Below are 22,168 nucleotides of genomic sequence, written 5' to 3'. Positions count from 1 at the left end.
GGGGTCACTCCTGCACTGGAGTTTCGATCATTCAGGTCCTGGGGGCTGCGGGTGCAGGGTCTTTTCCAGGTGTCGGGATCTGAGAGTCAGGCAGTCTTGGTCAGGGGGAGCCTCGGGATTCCCTCTGCAGGCGTCGCTGTGGGGTTCAGGGGGGACAACTTTGGTTACTCACAGTCTCAGAGTCGCCGGGGAGTCCTCCCTGAAACGTTGTTTCTCCACCAGTCGAGTCGGGGTCGCCGGGTGCAGTGTTGCAAGTCTCACGCTTCTGGCGGGAAACGCTGCTGTCTTTAAGCTGCTCCTTTAGGAAACAAAGTTGCAGTCTTGGGTGAACAGGGCCGCTGTTCTCGGGAGTTTCTTGGTCCTTTTAGAGCAGGGCAGTCCTCTGAGGATTCAGAGGTCGCTGGTCCTGGGGAAAGCGTCGCTGGAGCAGTTTTCTTCCGAAGGGGGGAGACAGGCCGGTAGAGCTGGGGCCAAGGCAGTTGGTGTCTCCGTCTTCTCTGCAGGGTTTTTCAGCTCAGCAGTCCTCTTCTTCTTAGGTTGCAGGAATCTGGTTTCCTAGGTTCTGGGGAGCCCCTAAATACTGAATTTAGGGGTGTGTTTAGGTCTGGGAGGGCAGTAGCCAATGACTACTGTCCTTAAGGGTGGGTACACCCTCTTTGTGCCTCCTCCCTGAGGGGAGGGGGCACATCCCTATTCCTATTGGGGGAATCCTCTTTCTACAAGATGGAGGATTTCTAAAAGTCCGAGTCACCTCATCTCAGGACACCTTAGGGGCTGTCCTGACTGGCCAGTGACTCCTCCTTGTTTTTCTCATTATCTCTCCTGGACTTGCCGCCAAAAGTGGGGGCTGGGTCCAGGGGGCGGGCATCTCCACTAGCTGCAGTGCCCTGGGGCATTGTAACACGAAGCTTGAGCCTTTGAAGCTCACTGCTAGGTGTTACAGTTCCTGCAGGGGGAGGTGTGAAGCACCTCCACCCAGAGCAGGCTTTGTTTCTGTCCTCAGAGAGCACAAAGGCTCTCACCGCATGGGGTCAGAAACTCGTCTCTCAGCAGCAGGCTGGCACAGACCAGTCAGTCCTGCACTGAACAATTGGGTAAAATACAGGGGGCATCTCTATGATGCCCTCTGTGTGCATTTTTTAATAAATCCAACACTGGCATCAGTGTGGGTTTATTATTCTGAGAAGTTTGATACCAAACTTCCCAGTATTCAGTGTAGCCATTATGGAACTGTGGAGTTCGTTTTTGACAGACTCCGAGCCCATATACTCTTATGACTACCCTGCACTTACAATGTCTAAGGTTTTGCTTAGACACTGTAGGGGCATAGTGCTCATGCACCTATGCCCTCACCTGTGGTATAGTGCACCCTGCCTTAGGGCTGTAAGGCCTACTAGAGGGGTGACTTACCTATGCCACAGGCAGTGGGAGATTGGCATGGCACCCTGAGGGGAGTGCCATGTCGACTTAGTCATTTTCTCCCCACCAGCACACTCAAGCTGGCAAGCAGTGTGTCTGTGCTGAGTGAGGGGTCCCTAGGGTGGCATAAGACATGCTGCAGCCCTTAGAGACCTTCCCTGGCATCAGGGCCCTAGGTACCAGGGGTACCAGTTACAAGGGACTTACCTGGGTGCCAGGGTTGTGCCAATTGTGGAGACAATGGTACATTTTAGGTGAAAGAACACTGGTGCTGGGGCCTGGTTAGCAGGGTCCCAGCACACTTCTCAGTCAAGTCAGCATCAGTATCAGGCAAAAAGTGGGGGGTAACTGCAACAGGGTGCCATTTCTTTACAGTAGCCTTCGCTTGATGAAATGAAGAAAGGCTGTCAATGCCAGTTGGATCGCTCTCAGTTCCAACAGACTGATGAGGAGCTGAAACGTTCGCTGGAGACCAGAGGTCTCTGATCTGCAGCTCTCCCATATGGTGGCCCAAAACCCACAAGTGACACTTTTTTCACTACTGTGAGCTCTGAATGGATAAGACAGAGATGTCTGGCATTGACCCATCACGGTCCATGCAGATCGTTTGTAGTTCCCTCCGATATCTGGATCAGGTCGGAGAGATTTACATGATCCTGTAGCCGCTGAGTCTTCAAATCCTACTGCAGAGCCACATATGCCAATGCGCAAGCTTTACCAACAGGATGCAGGAGGCAATGAGACTCAGCAGCTTCAAAGTCAGTCTCACTGAAATTCAGGATAGAGGCTGAAACCTCTGAATCATAGCCCGAATATCCTGGACTCAATTTTACAGAGGATAAAAACAAAACTGCACTATATCTAGAACAGCTCTGATGAAAGGGTGCATCTGAGAGGGAGTTAGTTGTGACTTTGGCACATTGATACTGAACCCAGGGGAAAGAAGGTCTGCTGTAGTCTGGAGGTGGGGGGACGACTGCCTGTGGCAAGTAAGCCTTCAACACCCAATCGCTGAGGTCAGGGAAGACTGAGACCTTTGATCGCCACAGATGTGCTGCAACCACCACCATCACCTTGGACAACACCCAAGGAGCACTGGCAAGACCAAAGGGGTGCACAGCAAACTGATAATACTCCTGGCCCACTGTGAATTGCAGGTAACGTCTGTGGGTATGCAGGACAGGAATGTGGAAATAGACGTCCTCCAAGTCCAATGTTATCATCCAATCTCTAGGGTCAAGGGCAGATAAGACCTGAGCCAGGGGATGCATCTTGAATTTCTCCTTTTTCAAGAAGTAATTGAGAGGGAGCACATCTAAGATAAAAACAGAGGCATGCAGGGGTCCGTCTCCAACCCAGGTATGTGGCCCTAGTTGATGCCAGAACCAACGACGTGTGATGCCAGTCTGGCACCATACTGGAGATCGGAACCACAAAAGATTGGACAACACGGGTACGGCACCACTGGAATGGTCCCCTGAGGAGGTTGTGAAGTCGCGGTCGGGCTGATCTGAATCCACCAACAAATCTAAAGGGTCGACTGGAGCCAAGAAGGGACCTGCTGGCAGAGCCCCATTCTAAGACTGTTCTAAACCCTTGGGACCCAAAGGTGCTCCAGAGGGGTTTGATGGCCCAAAAATGAGGCTCTTGGCCTCATAAAACCTTTAGACCTGGGCGGGGGTAACTGGCTCCAGGAAGGTTAGAGAGGCAAGGAGCGGACCCAGTTTCCAACAGCTGCACAGGAACCACTTGCGAGAGAGGATGCAGTTTGTGGCATCATTCCCTTGCATCGTCCGAACAATGGGATTGATGCAGAGAAGTTAAAGAGTGCTTCGACTCCTTCTTGGACAACTTCTTATTGGACTTACCTGAAGAAGCCCTGAAGTGCAAGGAGGACTGATGAGAGTGACTCCAGCAGCAGTCCCGAGACCTCCCAAGCGAACGGGACCTTGAGCAGCACGAAGTCCTATGGCGAATGGCTAACAGCTTTATGAGTTTGCGGATGGCCCTGAGGTTTCATAGTCATGCACTCCGCACAGAACGTGGAGTTGTGGTCCTGCTCCAGGTACCACAGACACACCCATTCTGGGTCGATCACCAACGTCTGTTGATGACAGGTGCCACAAGGCTTGAACCTGGTTGGTTTCTTCCATATTTTTCCTCAGACAAAGCAGAAAAAAGGCACACTAATTATCCATAAAAGGTCAAAAGATGTCAGTCAAAAAGTGACTGATGGGATCCAGATCTGCACTGATGGCGTAGAGAAGAAGGAAATGAGGACCATGCACTGGAACGGCGCCTACCTAGGCACAGCAGACGTCACTTCTGGCGCGGATAATGCCAACAACGCCATGCAAAGCCCACCAACATCACCTACCAGCTCACAAGGGAACTACTCGGAAATGTCCGGATCCAGTCTGACGCCTGGGGAAAGTTCTAAGGTAAGGAATTAGCTGCTAGTAGTCATTATCAGATTTTATATTTAATAAAAATCCAACCCAATAGAGAATTCAAATTGTTTAGGGGTGTAGAATTCCCAAAGCCCGACGCCCCAGACATGTTGTATGGGGAGAACAACAAAACGTTTTCAGGTTTATTTTGTCCTTGGGACAAGTAGGCCCAACTCCCTGCAACACAAACCCTTTGGCTGCCAATTCACAGTACCACATTATGGAGCAAGAAAGGGAACTCCCTGCAGTTCAGTTGAGGTAATATTTGCTGTTTGAACTTGTATTTATGGTTCATTAATGCAAAGCCTTTATTAGTGGGAAGAGCACTCTAAATAAATACTGTAAGCACGGATGGCACTACTCACAGTGGTTCCAGTATAAAAATAAAATAATAAAAAAAAAAAATGGGTACACACCTTTGCTAATTTTAATATGGAGCTACATATAACGCTCACAGTATGGTCTCTGGGTATATGCAAATATTTGCAGTGAGGATTCCTTGTCTTCAAAATAAAATGTTCACAAAACAAAATGCAACTAGGGGAAAAAAACTTTTTGCTAAACAACCGTGAAATTTTCGGTACCATTTTTTTGAAACATCCTTTAATAAGTATTCATAATGGAAAGTCAGTTTAACCAGTCTCAACAAGATTATGGGAAACAAAAATAAACAAGCACTGGTACAGCCAAGAGGTCCGACACTGGTGGTCAGTCTTTTGCTAATGTGCATTTTGTTTTGAAATGACCTTTGTACATCTTTGTTGTTATGGGAGCTGCTTGGCCCTCACTATTGAAACAAACATTGGAAGAAAGCAGAAATATTTTTTGGTCTAAAAAAAACACACATTGCCACAGTAGTTCCTGGTACTAAACAAAACAATGTTGTGTGGCCATATATTTCTTGTGAAAGAACAGATTCTGCTCATTCATAGTAAAGCCAGCTAATAGAGGGATACAGAGAGTGCTAGAATCTCAATAAAAACAGGTGGTCTTGGTTAAAGCCGGAGCTAATTTGGGGCCCTATTCTTAAAGACAGTCACAAAAGTGCACTCATGCTATTTGTCTTTACATTAGTGCGGATTTACATATTTCACGAATTTACAAGAATTTACAGAAATAGACCAGAAAATCCTAGAAAATATTAGTGAACTGTATTTCAGCACACGCAAATACGCATGTGTAGATTTGCTCAGGTAAACATTTTTACAAGTTCACTTTCCCTCCGAACATTTTATTTCCCAACCCTGGAAGAAGTTTTACTTCTGACCCTTGTCATGAGTAAATTTCCAACCTTTCTCAATATGGGAAAAGATTAAGGTAAAGCTAATGCAACCCCTAAAACATGCAAATTAATAGGTTTGCACAGACTCAAAAGGGGATTCCAATCCTAGCACTATTGCTAACCGCTTACCTCTAAGCCCCAGTATATAGACCTGCAGAAAGGTTACTAGTATGCAAGCCCTCCTATAGTATTATCCCTGGTATACATGGAGAGGCTATTATCAAAGTTCTCATATAATAAGACTGCTGCTATGTGTTGCCGCACTACGTGGAACCAAAGGGACAAGTAGATTTATGAAGCAACCTCTCCCATCGACAAGTAGATATCTGATTAAATTCCACACCCCTGTTCTTATTAAATACACTGGAAATGTAACTTCTAGAATGTTACTTTTACCCTGTGACAAGCTGCTTGTGGCTAATTTGCATTAGCTTTCCAGCAACTTCCCAGCCCTTACTTGGCCTGAATTAGGTTGAAAAAAGACGGGGAGACAATGGACTGGGAGAGGGGAGGTGACCAGTTGGGGTGGGTCCAGGTACTTAATTTACTTCAAAGGGGCCTGCACTGTCACAAATAATGTTAGATGATAACTTAGGAGGTCCTAGCTTTTGTTCCTCTAGTCTGGCTGGCACCAAACCCAGAACCAGCTTTGAGGAACAATATTACCCTGGCCACACCTCTGGATGGACACACAGGCTCTGCACAAGAGGAGAGGGTTTCTCCATATTGAATTTTGACAGAGACAGACACTGTGGGATTGTGTGGAGAAGGCAAACAGGAATTGCTAAAAAAGTGAGTAGGGTTGCCCCCAGAAACGTTTACCTCATTGATTAGGGAGTAACCAGGAGTCACCCCCACCCACTGGCTGGTGCCGGGCATAAATATGGCATCCCTAGGAAAACTCTCCAAAACACTACCTGAACCTAAAGATCAGAGGAGGACTGGACCTACCGTGTGACCTGAGAGGAGTCGTGAAGGATTCAGTGCTACGGCAGAACTTCAAAACCTTTTTTTTTACTTTCAGACTTTCACTGTGACCAATCTACATTTTGTATCCACCCAGGACTCCATCGTGGTCAACCTCAAATCATGCCTAGATCCCGGTCTACCGCTTCTGTAGACTATCATTGAAGCTTTATGCTTTTTGGTGCTATTTTCACTGAAAACTTTAAAAATTCTTATCTCAGGTTACCCTCACAGGATTATTGCTGCTTTGTTCTTATATTTTTCTTTTAATTTAAAATTGGCTGTGGAGCGTAATTGTGTTTTGTATGACTTTTTCTACTGTTAAGTTACTGCTTAATTACTTTATGCACTGCCTTTGATTTAAGCTTCATTGCTTCATGTTACGTAACTAGGGTTTGAGCACAGGTTTATTTTATTTAACTTGTGTGACATCTAGCAGATGGTGGCTGACTACTTTCAGATGGACACTTGTCTGCCCCAAACATTAATTCACTTTTCTGCAGATCCAAACAGCTGACTTCAACTTTATTTCTCTTTTTCTAATAATGTTCCAAGCAACAGTCACTAAAGTTCTGACAGAAATCTAAGTATAGTTCTTACCCACCCCTGTCTTCCTTCCTCTAACAAGTTTCCTTCAAATACAACCATTAAAACAAACCTCTTCCAATCTTTAGAAATTCTGGTAAGAATTATTATTGGTTAGATTAACAGAATAAAAAATTATTAATGGTATTAGTGTGTGTCAAGTTGTTAGTAGAAATGTTAGTAAGGCTTACACTTTAATTATCCTAACTGCAAGAACAAAAGGTTTTGTCAGCATTTTGGAACAATAATTGGTAAATGTTTGCCTTAAGGCTCACCACTTTCAAGAATGTAACTACAAACTTGAATCTGTAACCCCCAAAAAAGGTGAAGCAGGGTAAAAATGTGTTTAAAGGGGAGAGCACTAAGAAACCAGCATTGAATGATGAACACAAGACTAGGGCAACATGTAGTAAACAGTCCAAAAAGTTGTTTACAATCTCAAAAGAGATTGCACTAATGACATTTAAGAGTCTGTAAAGCCTCACAAACTACTAAAAGTTTTTGTGCAACTCCATAGCGAATAGCTATTACAAGGGATATCTCTTCCAAATAGCAATTTGGTATGAGAAGTACAGATGTTTTTAACCTGAAATCCGGTCACAAAACATTGAAAAAAATACATACTCCCATGTTGGGTTGCTAGGCCATTCGGAAAAAAAGGGAAGGGATCCCTTTAGGACGTCCGCTATGTGATAGTATAAATACATTTTGTTTTGGGGCAGGCAGTTGACCAGGGAACCACTGCCAACATTAAAACATACTAATAAAAAAAGCAAACAATTGTTAGCACTATTTCCTCTAAGAAAAATAGGCTCACTAAAAAAAATTACAAAAATTCTACAAATGCTATGACAGACATGGTCATCTGCTGACCGTTTTAAGCCATTCTTCATGTGCCAAAATGACAAATATACCAAAACACTGCAATACAAAAAATGCACTTCCATTCTTGCAGCCTGTCAAGCATATACCTTCCCTGACCCTTGCAGAACAAGCCATATACTCTGTCCCATCCAAGGCACCATCCTTGTCCCTGGCACAACTCTCTTCTTAGTCTTGCATAATTTATTTCCCAATTCCAATTTTTGTCATGATTCTCCGTATTACATTTGCCACTCACATCAGGATGCCATGCGCTCTCTCCAGTAGTTTGCTGTTATTAGAACTTATGAAAATGCCATCTTCCTCAAGAAAGGTGCTGGGTGTTGAAAGCCTGTGCTGCCGGGTTCCAGTCCTTCCATTCCAGCCCACTCCATAATTATCCCTGTTGGAAAATTATTAGAAAAAGTTAGCTCAAATCAACATTCAGTAACAACAACGAGCCAAACCCCAAAGGAGAACACAAAAGGGTTTAGCAACAGAGCAACACTGTAGTGGTGGTCACAGGGTAAGTGTACAAAACTACATCACTGGGAGTAGTAGTAGCATTTTATAGATTTTAATTCATAAAAACAAAAATAATATTACATCACTGAGACCCAGCTTAAGAAAGAAGGAGACTATGATTCACTCAAAGTATGCCTCACTGTTCCTGGGTAAGACAGAGCTTGTCATGTTGCAGGCACTAGAGAAAGGTTTGTATTTTATTAGTCACCATATATCCAAACAAGTGGGGATTTATTTCCCATTGCCAAACACGCTTTAATCAAAGGTGATAAAGAAAAATGAAGACAATATTGGAGCTTTTAACACTACCACTGCAGTGTATGCATATAAAGACTTACATAGAGGTACCACCGGTTCCAATAAGAGGTATTTTCACACTTATTGATCTCTTATGCTAAAGATTCTTACTTGCATTTGCAGTTCAGCATCACTAGTAGCTTCCTTATTAAAGCCCATTGGGATTGCACACTTAGAAATATATATTTAAAATTGATAAAAGAAAGGAAATATATATTTAAGAATTAAACAGCCTTACAGGAAGCACAGATATTTTGGTGCTATCATGGAAAGCGACCAGAATAACGTGCACTGGCTTAATCCCTTCATTTCAATTTCGAAATCCCACAGAGCCAAAAGCCACTTCCAACATAAGGGAAATTGCACAGATATGAATAGAATAAAGTTAATCTCAGTAGAGAACTACAATTTAAGTTAAGGAACTTTACCTTTTCAATCATAGGAACTTTATGTAATGACCATTAGGCTAGAAGGACAAGTTACTTACCTTTGATAGCGCCTTATTTGGAAGAGACTACTTCTAGCTGCAGATTCCCTAAGCTTGAATTCTCCCAAGGCGTCAGAATGGATACAGAATATTTTTCTTGAGCAGTACCCTTGCAAGCCGGTTGGTTGTGTCAATTGGCTCCGCTTCCTTTGTCAGCGTTGTCCGTGTCTGAAATTATGTCACAGTTCCTACAAAGGTGCCACCCATAGTGCTGACGAGAGTTTCTTTGCACAACTTTCCACTGAAGAAGTGCAGAGACATGAAAACCCTGACCACTGGTGTCTCAAAACTAGGGCCCTGAAAGTAAAGTCCCTGCCCCTAGGAATCCGTTTGCAGAGAGGGGAGGATAGGTGGGTCAGTATGGAATCTGCAGCTGGATATAGTCTCTACCAGATAAGGTGTTAACGAAGGTAAGTAACTTGTCCATCTGATAGAGATTTCTAGCTGCAAATTGTTTACCTTGAATAGCTGCTCAAGCAATATCATCTGTGGAGGAGGGTCTGCAAAGTAATTTCAAACAAGGAAGTCCTGCAGGACAAACAGGCAAAGTGCTCATCCCTATGGCCCTGACTGTCCAGGCAACACTGTTTGGTAAACATGTGCAGATTCTCCTACGCTGCTGCCTGGTAGATGTCCAGGATGGGAACTCCACAGTGGTTGCAGCTTTAGGTCTGGTAGAATGAACTGGGGGTTGCCTTTTGGCCAATGTGTAGCAGATTGTGATGCAGAGCATGAACCAACGAGAAATGGTTTGCTTCTGCACCACCTGACCTTACTTCACAACCACATATCCCACAAAGGTGGTCGTCAACCTGTAACTCTTTTGTCTGATCAAGGTAGAAAGCCAACGCTCTTTTTGGCTCCAGGCAGTTGAGTCTCTCCTCTTCTGTAGAAGGATGTGGGGGTGTATAAAAAGTAGGCAGGGTGATAGATTGGCCTACATGAAAAGTCGTGACCACTTTTGGCAGAAAAGAAGCCCTAGTGGAAAGCACCACGTTGTCAGGCCAGATAGAGAGGTAGGACGGCTTAAATAATGAGGCCTGCTGCTCATTCACACTGAGGGCAGATGTAATTGCCACAATTAAGGTGGTTTTCAATGTAAGAAGTCTGATAGGATAGTTATGAAGAGGCTCAAAAGGAACTCACAGCAAAAAGGTCACAATCAAATTAAGATCCCGCTGGGGTATAATGAACAGGGAAGGAGGGAAGCAATGAGTAAGACCTTTGAGGAACCTATGTACAAGAGGAGACTTATACAGGGAAGGTTCATCCGGCAACCACAAATATTCCGAAACAGCAGATAAATAGCTCATAAGAGTGCTCAAAGCAGAGCCCTTCTGGCCAAGGGAAAGGATGAACAGTTGTTGCCTGGCAGATGTCCAGGACAGGAACTCTGTGTGCTAATGCAGTGGTTGCAGCTTTAGCTCTGGTGCAATGAGCTCCCAAACCATCAGGTTGCTCCTTGGCCAGTGCATGGTAGATCTTGACGAAAAGCACAAACCAATGAGAGATTGTTCACTTCTACACCACGCTACCTTTCTTGGCACAAATGAAGAGTTGGTTGTCCATCCTTTACTCATAGGAACAGTCAAACTAGAATGCTTATGCTCTTTTTTGGGTCCAGTCTGTGGAGTCTCTCCTCTTCCTTAGAAGGATGATAGGGGGCATAAAAAGTAGGCAGGGCGATTAAATGGCCTACGAGAAAGGGTATGACTACTTTTGGTCGAAAAGAGGCCCTTGTGTGAAGCACCAGTTTGTCCGGATATATAGACAGGTAGGGCCAATTTGATGACTATGCCTGCAGCAGATGTAACGGCCACAAGGAAGGTTGTTTTCAGTCTGAGAAGCCTGAGGGGACAATTGTGGAGAGGCTCAAAAGGAACACACATCAGAAAAGTTAGAACTAAATTAAGGCCCCACTGGGGCATAATGAATGAGGAAGAGATGAGTAAGACCTTTGAGAAACCTGTACAATATGGCACTTGAACAAGAAGAGTTAATCAGGCAACTGCAAGAAGGCTGAAATGGCAGTTAAATAGCCCTTTAGAGTGCCCAAAGCAGAGCCCTGCTGAGCAAGGGAAAGAATGAACAGCAGAACCTCAGAAAAGAGGGGCAGAAAGGGGATAAACACACTTGTCTGTGCACCATGCCACAAATTTCTATGAACAACAGGCATATACCATTTTCGTGGAGGGATGCCGGGTTGCCAAGATGATGTTACAAACCTTCGGGACGAAGGTCAAAAGCTGTGAATTGCCACTGCTCAATTTCCACGCAAGAAGGCGGAGAGTGGACAGGTGTAGGTGAAGAACCTCCCATGCTGCTGCAACAGAAGATCTTCCCGAAGCAGCAGTTTGATCAGAGGACCGATGGACATGCTCAGCAGCTCGGGATACCATACTCTGAGTGCCCAGTCCAGAGCCACAAGGATTACTTGGGTCCGGTTGTTTCTGATCTTCTGGAGAACTCAGGCAAGAGTGGTATGGGCAGAAAGGCGTACAGGAGGCCTGAATTCCACTTGAGACAAAAAGCGCCTCAGAGGCGAACAGATCTAACCAAGTCTCTCCCCATTGCTGAAAGAGATCTTGCACCACCTCAGGATGGAGATGCCATTCGTGATCCGCTAGGCATGTTCGGCTGAGTTCATCTGCTCTGGTGTTCAGAGAGCCTGCCAGATGTTGAACCACCATGGATATGCCCTTCTGTCCCAGCCATGCCCAGAGGTGCAGAGCCACCTGACAAAGGGTTCACAGCCCACGCCCTGTTTGTTGCAGTACCACAAATGGTGGTTGTGTTTTCTGTGAACACCTGCACTACCTATCCCTTGATAAAGGGCAGAAAGGCTTTCAATGCCAGTTTAATTGCTCAGAACTCCAGCATGTTGATGTGGGGCCTTCTTCTGCCGGAGACCAGATCCGTCTGATGTCCAACACTCCCAGAAGGCCATCCCATCCCAGGAGTGGCGCTTCGGTCACCACTGTCAGATCTGGTTGGGGAAGAGAGAGGGATCTGCCTCTCACTCAATTGTTGTTCGTTAACTATCGTCTCACGTCCATCGTCAGAAGTCAAGGACTGAACATCGTCTCCTATGCCGATGACACCTAGCTGATCATCTCACTAGCCAAATCTCACTGACTGAAAACCCTACAACTGCCAAGAAGAACTTCCACAACGGGATGGAAGCTGCCACCGCCTGGATGAAGGTCAGCTGCCTCAAGCTCAACTCAGACAAGACCGAGATGCTCACCCTGGGACCCTCCACATCAGCCCGGGATGACTCATGGTGGCCTGCTGCACTTAGCACCCCCATCACAACAAACCTCTGCTTCATCCTGTATTCATCTCTCACCATGACTCGCTGGGTCAACTTTGTTGCATCCTCCTGTTTCCACACACTTCGACTTCTCCGGAAGATCTTCAAATGAATCCCAAACGACTGCCGCAAGACCGTAACCCACGCCCTGATCACCAGCAGACTCGACTATGGCAACGCCTTCTGCGCCGGTACAACCCAGAAGAATTTGAAGAAACGAAGGCACATCCAGAACGCCTCCACCAGACTCATCATGGATGTCCCCCGCCGTGAACACATCACCAGACACATGAGAGGCCTCCACTGGCTCCCCGTCGAGAAAAGGATCAACTTCAAACTCCTCGCAACGCATACAAGGCTCCCCATGACCTAGGACCCACCTTCCTCAACCACTGCATCACCTTCTACTCCCAGGCAAGACCGCTCCTCTCCACTCAACAGGCATTAGCCACCGTTCCCCACATACGGAAGACCTCGGCTGGAGGAAGATCCTTTGCCTACCTTGCGGCAAAGAGCTAGAACACTTTGCCTGTTCACCTCAGGGAGTCACCATCATAACCTCAATTCAGCAAGGACCTTAACACATGGCTCTTCGACTAAAGCACAGTAGAACGAGCCCCCACAGCGCCTTGAGACCCTTATGGGGATCTGGACCATGTCAGAGAGATTCGCCTGATGGTGAGCCCACTGGAACTTCAGGGCCCACTGCAGACCCCGCATATGCCATCTGGCATTTGTCACCAGCATGAGTCCCAACAGCCTCAAAGTCATTCTCACCTAAATCCAGGATAGAGGCCGAAGCATCGGTTACCATAACCTGAATATCCTGGACTCGCTGCTTGGAAGGATAAGTCCAAAACTGCAGTGTGTCCAGAATGGCTCCAATGAAAGGGAGCACCTGAGAAGGTGTCAGGTGTGACTCTGGTACGTTGATAGTGAACCCCAGCAGATATAGGAGGTCTTCCGTAGTCTGGAGGTGGGAGACGACAGCCTGGGGTGAGGCTGCCTTCAACAGTGAGTCGTTGACGTAGGGGAAGACTCAAACCCCTGACCTGCGCAGATGAGCTACGACCACGGCATCAATTTGATGAACACCCGAGGGGCATGGGAAAGGCCAAAGGGGAGCACCAAAAACTGAAAGTGCTTGTGGCCTAACCTGAACCACAGGTAATGTCTGTGGGCAGGCAAGACAGGGATATGAAAATACACATCCCGCAAGTCCAATGCTACCAGCCAGTCTCCTTGGTCTAGGGCAGACAAGACCTGAGCAAGAGTGAGCATCTTGAATTTCTCCTTTTTGAGGAAGAGCTTTATGGTTTGCAGATCTAGAATAGGGTGAAGAACCTTGTTCTTTTTGGGTATCAGAAAGTAGCAGTAATAACAACCATTGCCTACTTCTGATGCTGGAACCCTTTTCATAGCCCCCCGTGGCCAGGAGAGCTGTAACTTCCTCTCTGAGCAAGGTTATATGACCCTCCACCAGCCGTTCTTGCGTTGGTGGTATAGGGTGAGGAAAAGATTGGAAAGGGAGGGAGTTTCCCCTCTGAATGATCTGCAAAACCAATATGTACAATGTTATGGACTGCCTAGTCGCTAGGTCCAGACTCCCAAGTTCCCACCCGCCCCACATTACCAGCATTCAGCCCTGTAACTTAACCAGCATGCATTGAACAGGATAGTGCTGCAGTATGCTAGACATCTCCTGCCACCCCTCAGTCTATTGTGTTGGCTAACTATGCTAAATCAGGTAATCTGCAGATCTGGGGTCACAAATGGCTGGACAATGCTGGGTGTTTCGGACATGGAGCAGTCGTGGTCCAAATCTGATCTCCCCTCGTCCGACCCCCAGAGTGGGGAGGATTGTCCAGAGCTGGAGCTGCACAGCGATGCCACTGCTTTGACAACTCTTTGTCTCTACTGATGCTTCTTCTTGGGTGATGGAACAATGGGGAAGTTTGGGATGGTGCTCCAGTGGTGTCGCAGTTAGCGCCATCCTGGTCTCAGCAGAGACCCTCCACTAGGTCTGGTCTTTGGCTGTTGGTCGATCCAGGACCAAACATCCACTGAGGAAAGGAAGAATTTAGCACCTTCAGGAATGATCACTCACAATCGGGCAGGAAATTGCATTGTGTACAAGATTCCCATAATTTCTTTTTTGCTTCTAAGAATAAGGCCTGTTGCTGCTGGACCTCATGGGAAAAGTCAGGAAAAATCATCACTTTACTATTATCTACAGTTAGTGTCCCTCGTTGTCTTGCTTGCTTCAGAATGTGGTCCCGAAGAGAAGTCATGCTGCTATGGGGCAAGGAGGGGCCCCTGGGGGTGATTATTTAGTGGGTGCTTTGTAGGCGCGTTCCAGAGCGAAGAAAGAGGAAAGTCTTTCAGGAGCCACTTCTGTTCGAAGCCATCGCTCTAAGAAAGCTACTATGTCCGCTCCCTCTGCCCTTATTGGGAGCCCGACCTCACAAATATTGTTGCAGGGCACTCTGTTCTTCACATCTTTGGCTCTGGCTTCCAGGTGTTTTAGCCATGCCTTCGTGGTGCTCAATTATCCAGTTACCGTATGTAGGGTGGAGTAACGTCTGCAATGTCTCTTTCTGTGGCTCTTACTCTTTACGTCAGTTGTTTGTAATCAACCTGTAAAAGGTCGAGGTCTGTGCCGAGGGTGTACATTTTTGTCTCAAGTGCTTCACACGAGGCAGTGATGGCTAGGGTAGAGGTCAAGATAGGGGTCCCAGAGATACTGTGGGCATCACCATCCGTCTGAATGTCAGCTCCTTCCAGGTGCGCCATTCCCTCACTGTCCGGTCTCCTCTGCGGTGTGTTTACCCATATCGGATAATTAAGTCGGAGGAAATTTGCTTCAAGTCCTGCTGTGTGGCAATCCGCACCTCTCTAGGAGAAGGAGGGGAGAGGCCCCTGTGCCAGAGAAAAGTGGCAGGAACAACCCAGTGCCAAGGAGGGGACCAGTAGCATTCATCCGATCGCCCACCATTAAGTGTGCGGCACCCAGGGAGAAAGAAGGCAACATATGTTGGGAGTTCCAGGAACCCGTAGGCTGATGTCGCATGTGGGCGTACTAACACAGTCGAAGAAGAGTCTGGGGAGGTGGTGGTTGGGGGGGGAAATCGCTCGGTTGTGGTGTGCACCTCCAGTGGTACAGTCCCTGCGTACTCTGTATTCATAGTCTCCTTCACCACAAGCCAAGGCCCCCAAGCTCCCCCGGGCCACTAAAGTGTCAGTGCTGGGCTCCTGACTTCTGATTGTGGCCCGCAGGCCCACCGCCACTCATGGCATCTCTATTCCTCTCAGGAAGTGGGGTGAGGGGCCCTGACTCCAAGGCAGTCGATGTTGAATAGGTATGGGGCCCCCAGGGAACTCGCACGCAGTCATTCCAGGAGGGAAGGGGCCTCCTTGGGGGCCGCACTCAAGTCTTATTGGCCCACTGCACACTCTGAGTCTCAGTGGGCCGTGCCAAAGTGTTCGCAGAAGGCTTCCCGCCACTGATTGTGTCTTGTGGGCCCGCCACCGGCAGTATTGCTTCTTCCCACTGGAACAGAAAGGGAAGGGCGGTCTAGGCTTCAGGGCTGTCAATTTCAATAAGCAAACCAGGAGGCGGGGATCAGGTTCCAAGGCAGCCGACACTTAACAGGTACGAGGCCCCAGGAAAGTCGCCTGCAGTTACTCCAGAGGGGGAGTGGTTCCCTAGGTTGCTGCACTGAGTTTTTAATCGGCCCTGAGGGCCCACACTCGTCGTATTTTGGAGTCTGGGTCGCCGAAGTGCTCAGGGAGGAGTCTCAATGCATGCGCTGCTGGCCACGCCCCCAGGAACCATGATCCCTATATACTTCATTTTTGTGTCAAAACGTAGGTTTTGGGGTCAAGTAATCTTATACAGGCAGAAAATAACTCCTCAGAGCAACCCTCCCTCTATTATAGCTGCCATTTTGGAAAATGGTGGAAGATATATAGAAATGAAACAAATAATTATGTTTTTTAATCCTTTTATGTATATACCAATGTTTATGATTTGAATATGAAAAATTAAAAAAAAAAAAGTTTATCACTCCTGTTTTAGACATTTTCATAGTTCACTTTGTTTCGGCAATCGCTTTTGGTACAATTGCAGAATTTTGAACATTTGAGAACAGCATATTGACAGGGACATCTTTTTGTAGCACAGGTGTTGCAAGTACATGTATGTGTAAGTAGAGGCTTTAGAAATTTCGCAAGTTTTATCACTCCATCAATATATTTTCAACCAAATTCACACGTATCTTTCTCTATATATGCATGATACAAAACATTTACACATCTTCTGATCAAGTAGAACACTCCTTTTATGTGTCAACGCACAGAATATGACGTTGGAAGGTCACTTAGCGGGACTGATCTCTTGAACTCACTGTACCGAAGATCGTCAAATGTGTGACAGTTAGAACTCATTTTTCCACACACGCACAAGGTATTCTTCTATGTCTTTAAAGTCACATTCTTCTTCTCTCTCAGCAAATCCTTTTAAAAACTTCACAGGTTCAGCAATTACAGCTCCAAGCTTTGTTCCAATTTTGTTCACAGAGCCATCACCCGTAAATATATGTGCCTTGATAAGAACACTAGGCTCTCTGGGTCAAGTTTCTTGTACAGAATAAGAAGCGGGATTAAGTGTCTTTTCTCACTTGTTCCACAGCATTTCCATAACTCTGAAAATCCTTGCCTTACGAACATTGCAACAAATCTAAGTAGCACAATAACAATATCTGTGTCATTTGACAGTACAATGACTCGACTGGAACCATTTTGAACAGCCCACTCAGCATTTGGCACAACACAAAGGTCAGGTTCCTCTAATTTGCTGTTAAGTGCCTGAACAATATGGCACGTACCTTTTGAATATCTCTCTGCAGGCAACAACTCCTCATTGACAATCATACCACTTGCAATAATTGGAAATTCAGTGTTCGCTGAAGCATCAGCAAATCTTCAAGTTCATCTTGCTTGATGTTGATGACCAGAATTTATGAAGTTGCACAGGTATAGGTGTTGAATTTTTGATGCAGCCATGGTCAATTGTTCCCCTTGTAGACATTTGTGTAATTCGCTGACATTCTTTGACAGATAGTTCAAGATAACTGTCAAAGACAATGTGCAATTCTTGCAAGGTGCACACTGACGTTGATATCTGTGCAAAAGTCTGAATGACCTCTCCAAAGTTTTGCATGGATGAAATCTTGACCATGGACATATAGTCCATAACGACAGCAGTCTTCCTTCAATGAGGACACCTTTTCTAATTGAAATTCTTCAGGTGAAAGTTTTTTCTGGAGCTCTTGTGCGAGTTTATGCTTCACAGATTTGGTTGCTGCATTTCTATCAAATCATGTGTTTGTTGGAAGACGATGAAGCAACAGAATGTCACTGATAAATTCACCACTTTCTTTTGCTACATCCATCTCTCTATGTGCTTGAGAAAGTAGTTTTTTTTGTAATCTGTTTTGTAGTGGCTGGTTGGACGAATTCTTACTATGGCAATTAAAGCACGGAAGTCTAGCTTTAGTGATTATGTCAAACACTTTATCTATTTCAGTGCAAATCTCTCCTGCTTCCATTTTGCCTATAGTTTCCATCTGTGTTCCAGGACATCTAGTAGACATGTCTTTATATGGTTATCCACAAATTGTTTGGTCACAAAGTTGTGTAGTCACACAGGCTCAGTCATTCCAAAGGGATTTCCTTGCTGCTGCATGAAATGAAGAAGATTGTCAACATGTTTATTAAAACGTTCCTCTCTCTTTCCCACAAGTGCATGATGAGAAACAGTTTCACAATGGTCAATTAATTTTGAATTTGTCATCTCTGAAAACATTGCAAATAGAAAGGACTTCAGGGTAAACTAGCTGCCACTGAGCAACATATTCATTTTTACGTGTGTGACTAACAATTCCCTTGGAGCTTTTCTGTGATTTCTGGATCGTCTGCTCCAGTTTTATATCTGGAGCCACAGCAGTGAACCTTCCCTCTGTCTTCCACCACGAAATGCCTTTGGATGAATGTTCGGTAGAGGTATGGTTTTTCCAGTTCTAGCTTCCTCACTCTCACCAAATACCAGGACCCATTTTTCAGGCAGTTTATGCAATCTAATTTGTGAAACACACACTCCACAGTCTTCATGTGCAGCTCCCAATCACCTTCCAATCAGCATGTACCAAGTTTTTCACTAGAGCTATCATGTGTAAAATATTTCCCCAGTACGTGCAAAGTTCAGATTTTTCCTCACATTCTTTGACAAACTGTATGAACTTTGTTTTCAGGTTTTCTGAGTGTATTGAACATTGCCTGGCTTTGCACTGTCTTTTGAATGAAGTGTACTTTGTGCCTTGCTCACTAAGATAAGATAAGCAAAACATAATTTGTAATTCTTGTTCCAGAAAGCATTCCAACGCAATGTTTCTATAGGTTAAGATAAGATGAGCATACCTTGTAAAGAACAAACATAATGAGTTCCGCTCAGTACTGACTGGACAGTTGTGCTTCCAAAACTTTCAGCCTCAATAAGTGCATTGTCTATGCCACAACCACTGAGATAACTTACTGCACACTGCAACACAACTTTTGTCATGTGGAAAACGCCCATCATTGGATAAAGATCATCAAATTCTACTGGATTGCTCATAAAAACATCAGCTATAATACGGAAAACACCTTCGGCGCAAAAGATTGGCAGGATAGGCTGGTCTTCAAGCTGAGCAGGCACATTTTGGAATTTATTTTAGAGCTGCATCTACAGTTGCAGAGTTTGTGACTGGAGATGGTATTACTGGTAAAAACCCAACCTTTTCCAGTGGGACAGTACTCTGGGAGATCACAGCATGAATTACAGTCCACGGAGGAACGGTCGTTTCTTCATACTTCAGTCTGCCCTGAATAAGTAATATTATAAAGTCAGTTAAATCAGCTTTGTGGACCACAGCATCAGGTAGAAGAAGATCCATGTCCTCAGTCACTTTGAAACTTTCTGGTAGACTGGGACAGGTTGATGGCTTGTAGTGATTTTGCACACATTGGCAAGGCAGTGGGCAATAATTTTGCAGCTTCTTTTGTTGATGCCTTCAGCTGACACAGCTAGTTTTCCAGAAAGTATTTCATTGGTACAGTCCTGAAAAAGCACCTTGGCAGTATCATGTGTGCTGGATGTTCCATACAAAATTATCAAGAGCAGCAATTGTAAATCTTTCCTGGTACAGTGACTTGGAAGTGGTGTGCTGTCGGATTCACAAGATTGTACAGAAGGAGCTGCTAACAAGTTCCTGCTCTGTACTACGTCATTATAACTTAAACATCAATCTTATTCATTGAAGTGATTAGCTCTCTACTTCTGCACTTGTCGTAGACTGCATGGGCAGTCATCATGTGCAGCGGAGTTTTCTTTTTGCCATGATGTAATTCATAAAACATGATGTGGAAAAGACAGTAAATTTGCTCAGCATAAGCCTGTTTGTTCATGGGACTGTCTTCCACTTCTTCGCTTATATTGTCAAAGCTATCATCAATGTTGTTGGCCTCTGTTCCAAACTCAAGAACTTTTGGTTGTTTCAGTTTTGCTTAGCTGATATTAAACAATGATGAATTTTTTTAAAAAAATGTTAAGACAACATCAGGCATTCTTGTTGACTCCTATGATTTGCGAAACTCTAGGGCATCACAAAATTTGTCATTAGGTCCAAAATCTAAATCTTTCAGGATGTTTCTTAAAATGGTTCCTGCTGATTTTACTGCATCCTGTGATCTTATTTTGACAGCAAGTACTTCAGGAGCCAAATCAGAGGAGAACACCATAAGTGACTTATTCTTATTGGACTGACAAAAACAAATTCTGTCATTGTACATTCTCACCAGAAAAATCTTAAGTTCATTATTATGGACCAATACAGTTTAATCAATGTTGACCATTATTTCTCTGATCTTCCGGACTGTGAATCAGTAGCCAGCACTCAAGAGTGGCTTTAAAACGTAATTCACTTTTTCAAAGACTGCAAACTTAACTGAAGGCTGGTGGCTATGTTGCTGCTGTGAGCTCATTGTACATTCATATTTTAGAATGCATGCATGCATGCAGTTCAGGGGGGGCATACAAATCTGCTGCAAATACATTCACCTCGCTGTTTAGATCAGCTACTCAGCTGAAAACTCCATCTTGGAAGAAACTACCTGCAGATAAAAAAAAATGTTTGCCCTTTGAGACTCACATACTCTATACTTTCTTCTTTCCTCACTCTCTTTGGCCCTTGTTATGGCTAAACCACAGATAACACATTGACGATTCTTTGCTTTCTGATCAGTTGTTGGAAGTGGACAAGGGGTAGCAATCGATCTTCTAAGGGGATGGGCATTCGGTTTGGTTGTCGTTGCTTTCTCAGAAGATTCTGATTCTTATTGTGATTCCCTGTTTTCTGCTATTTTTTTTGACACATTGTTTCCAGGCTTTTTTCCATTGTAGAGGACTTGTAGCACGTGTTGTTACAGTGATAAAATATTTGATCCTCTTCACCCATCAGTTTACATTTTTTGTAAACTCTGTCTTGAATTATTTCTGCAGCATCTCAAACTCTTTTCTGTCTGGCCGCAGTTTATGTTAGCTTTTCCTTCGGATTAGTTTGGCATATGACACATTTTTCTTTGTTGAAGGAGTCCTCAAATTTTGTAGTTAGTAACACTCAGTCAGGAGGTAAAGATCCTCTGCTATCACCTGCTTTACTCATGTTAACGAATTTGAATCAACGGAAAACCTGAAACAAAAACAATATGACAATAAATTACCAATATGATGGTTAAAACACATTATAGAGCTGCCATTTTCGAAAATGGTGGAAGGGTTACTCTGAGGAGTTATTTTCTGTCTCCGTAAGACCACTTGACCCCCAAAACCTATGTTATGACACCAAAATGAAGTATATAGGTCTCATGGTTCCTGAAACATTACATCATCATTGCAAAACAGCCGCCATTTTTAAAAATGTCATCCAGAAAGAACAAAAAAAAACAGCTCGGATTAACAATGTCTACCCAAGCTCAATTATTTCTTTAAAGATACAAAAGCAAAAATCAAAAATGAAAATCTCTGGCCAACAATTTGTTTTAGGGAGGTATATCAAGGGGCCAGGACTAAGAGAAGTATCTCCACCAAATAGGCAATAGGCCAAGATTAGTTTTCTCAACGTTTAGCTTTAGGCTCATCTAGTTGGTAACTGCATACATATAGTACGAAAAATTAGTTTGAGTAATTGTGGTGTATTCTGAGAAAAAGAAATCATTTGGCAGTCATCAATATAAGAGATAATATTAAAACTGAAATATCAACCGATAGGTTTTCAGAGGTGACATATACACATTAAACAATATGAGGCGCAGGGAAGAACACTGTGGGATCCTCGTACAAACAATTGGAAGCATCAGACAGAAATTGTGGGAAATGTACCGAGTGGGTCCGGTGAGAGAGAAGAACAAAACCATTAAAGAGCAGATACCTCCTGAGCAGAATGGCAGGTGATACTATGTCAAACACCGTCAAAAGATCTAAATGGATTAGAGCAGCAGGCTAATCGATAAGGTGGCTGTTGTCTGTGACAGCAATTAGAGCAGTTTCCCTGCAATCATTGGCCAGATTGCAAAGGAATGAAGCAGCTGGTGAGTTGCAGGTTGATTTGTTATTCCAAGTCTTTGGCTGGATAAAGAAGAAATATCTGTAGTCGGAGAAAGTCACAGGACCAGTAAAAGGCTTTTTAAGCAACAGCAAGACTGTGGCATGTTTCCAGTCAATGGGTAAGCAGTCAATACCAAGAAGTTAATAAGAATTGTGAATGTGGTGCCGATGAGTTAATGTTAAAGAGAAAATATGTAATGTGGACAGGAGTCAATGAGGATGCCAGATTTAATTTAATTCACAGTCTTTGTGACTTCTTTCATCGCAAACTGTCAGACTGGTG

At 44.7% G+C, this 22,168-nt stretch overlaps 1 protein-coding gene across 7 annotated transcripts in view; it reads right to left on the bottom strand.

Annotated features, from left to right (window-relative positions):
• Positions 1–22,168, bottom strand: part of MYO9A (myosin IXA) — a 1,132,274-nt gene that overhangs the window by 466,357 nt on the left and 643,749 nt on the right. For all 7 annotated transcript variants that reach the window (XM_069222286.1, XM_069222289.1, XM_069222284.1 and 4 more), the window contains one exon: positions 7,823–7,966. In XM_069222286.1, the coding sequence (XP_069078387.1) occupies positions 7,823–7,966 (144 nt within the window). The remainder of the gene's footprint in view (positions 1–7,822; positions 7,967–22,168) is intronic.

Source organism: Pleurodeles waltl, chromosome 3_1, assembly GCF_031143425.1.
Source record: "Pleurodeles waltl isolate 20211129_DDA chromosome 3_1, aPleWal1.hap1.20221129, whole genome shotgun sequence".
Lineage (NCBI taxonomy): Eukaryota > Metazoa > Chordata > Amphibia > Caudata > Salamandridae > Pleurodeles > Pleurodeles waltl.
This window is presented reverse-complemented; position numbering and strand designations above follow the sequence as displayed.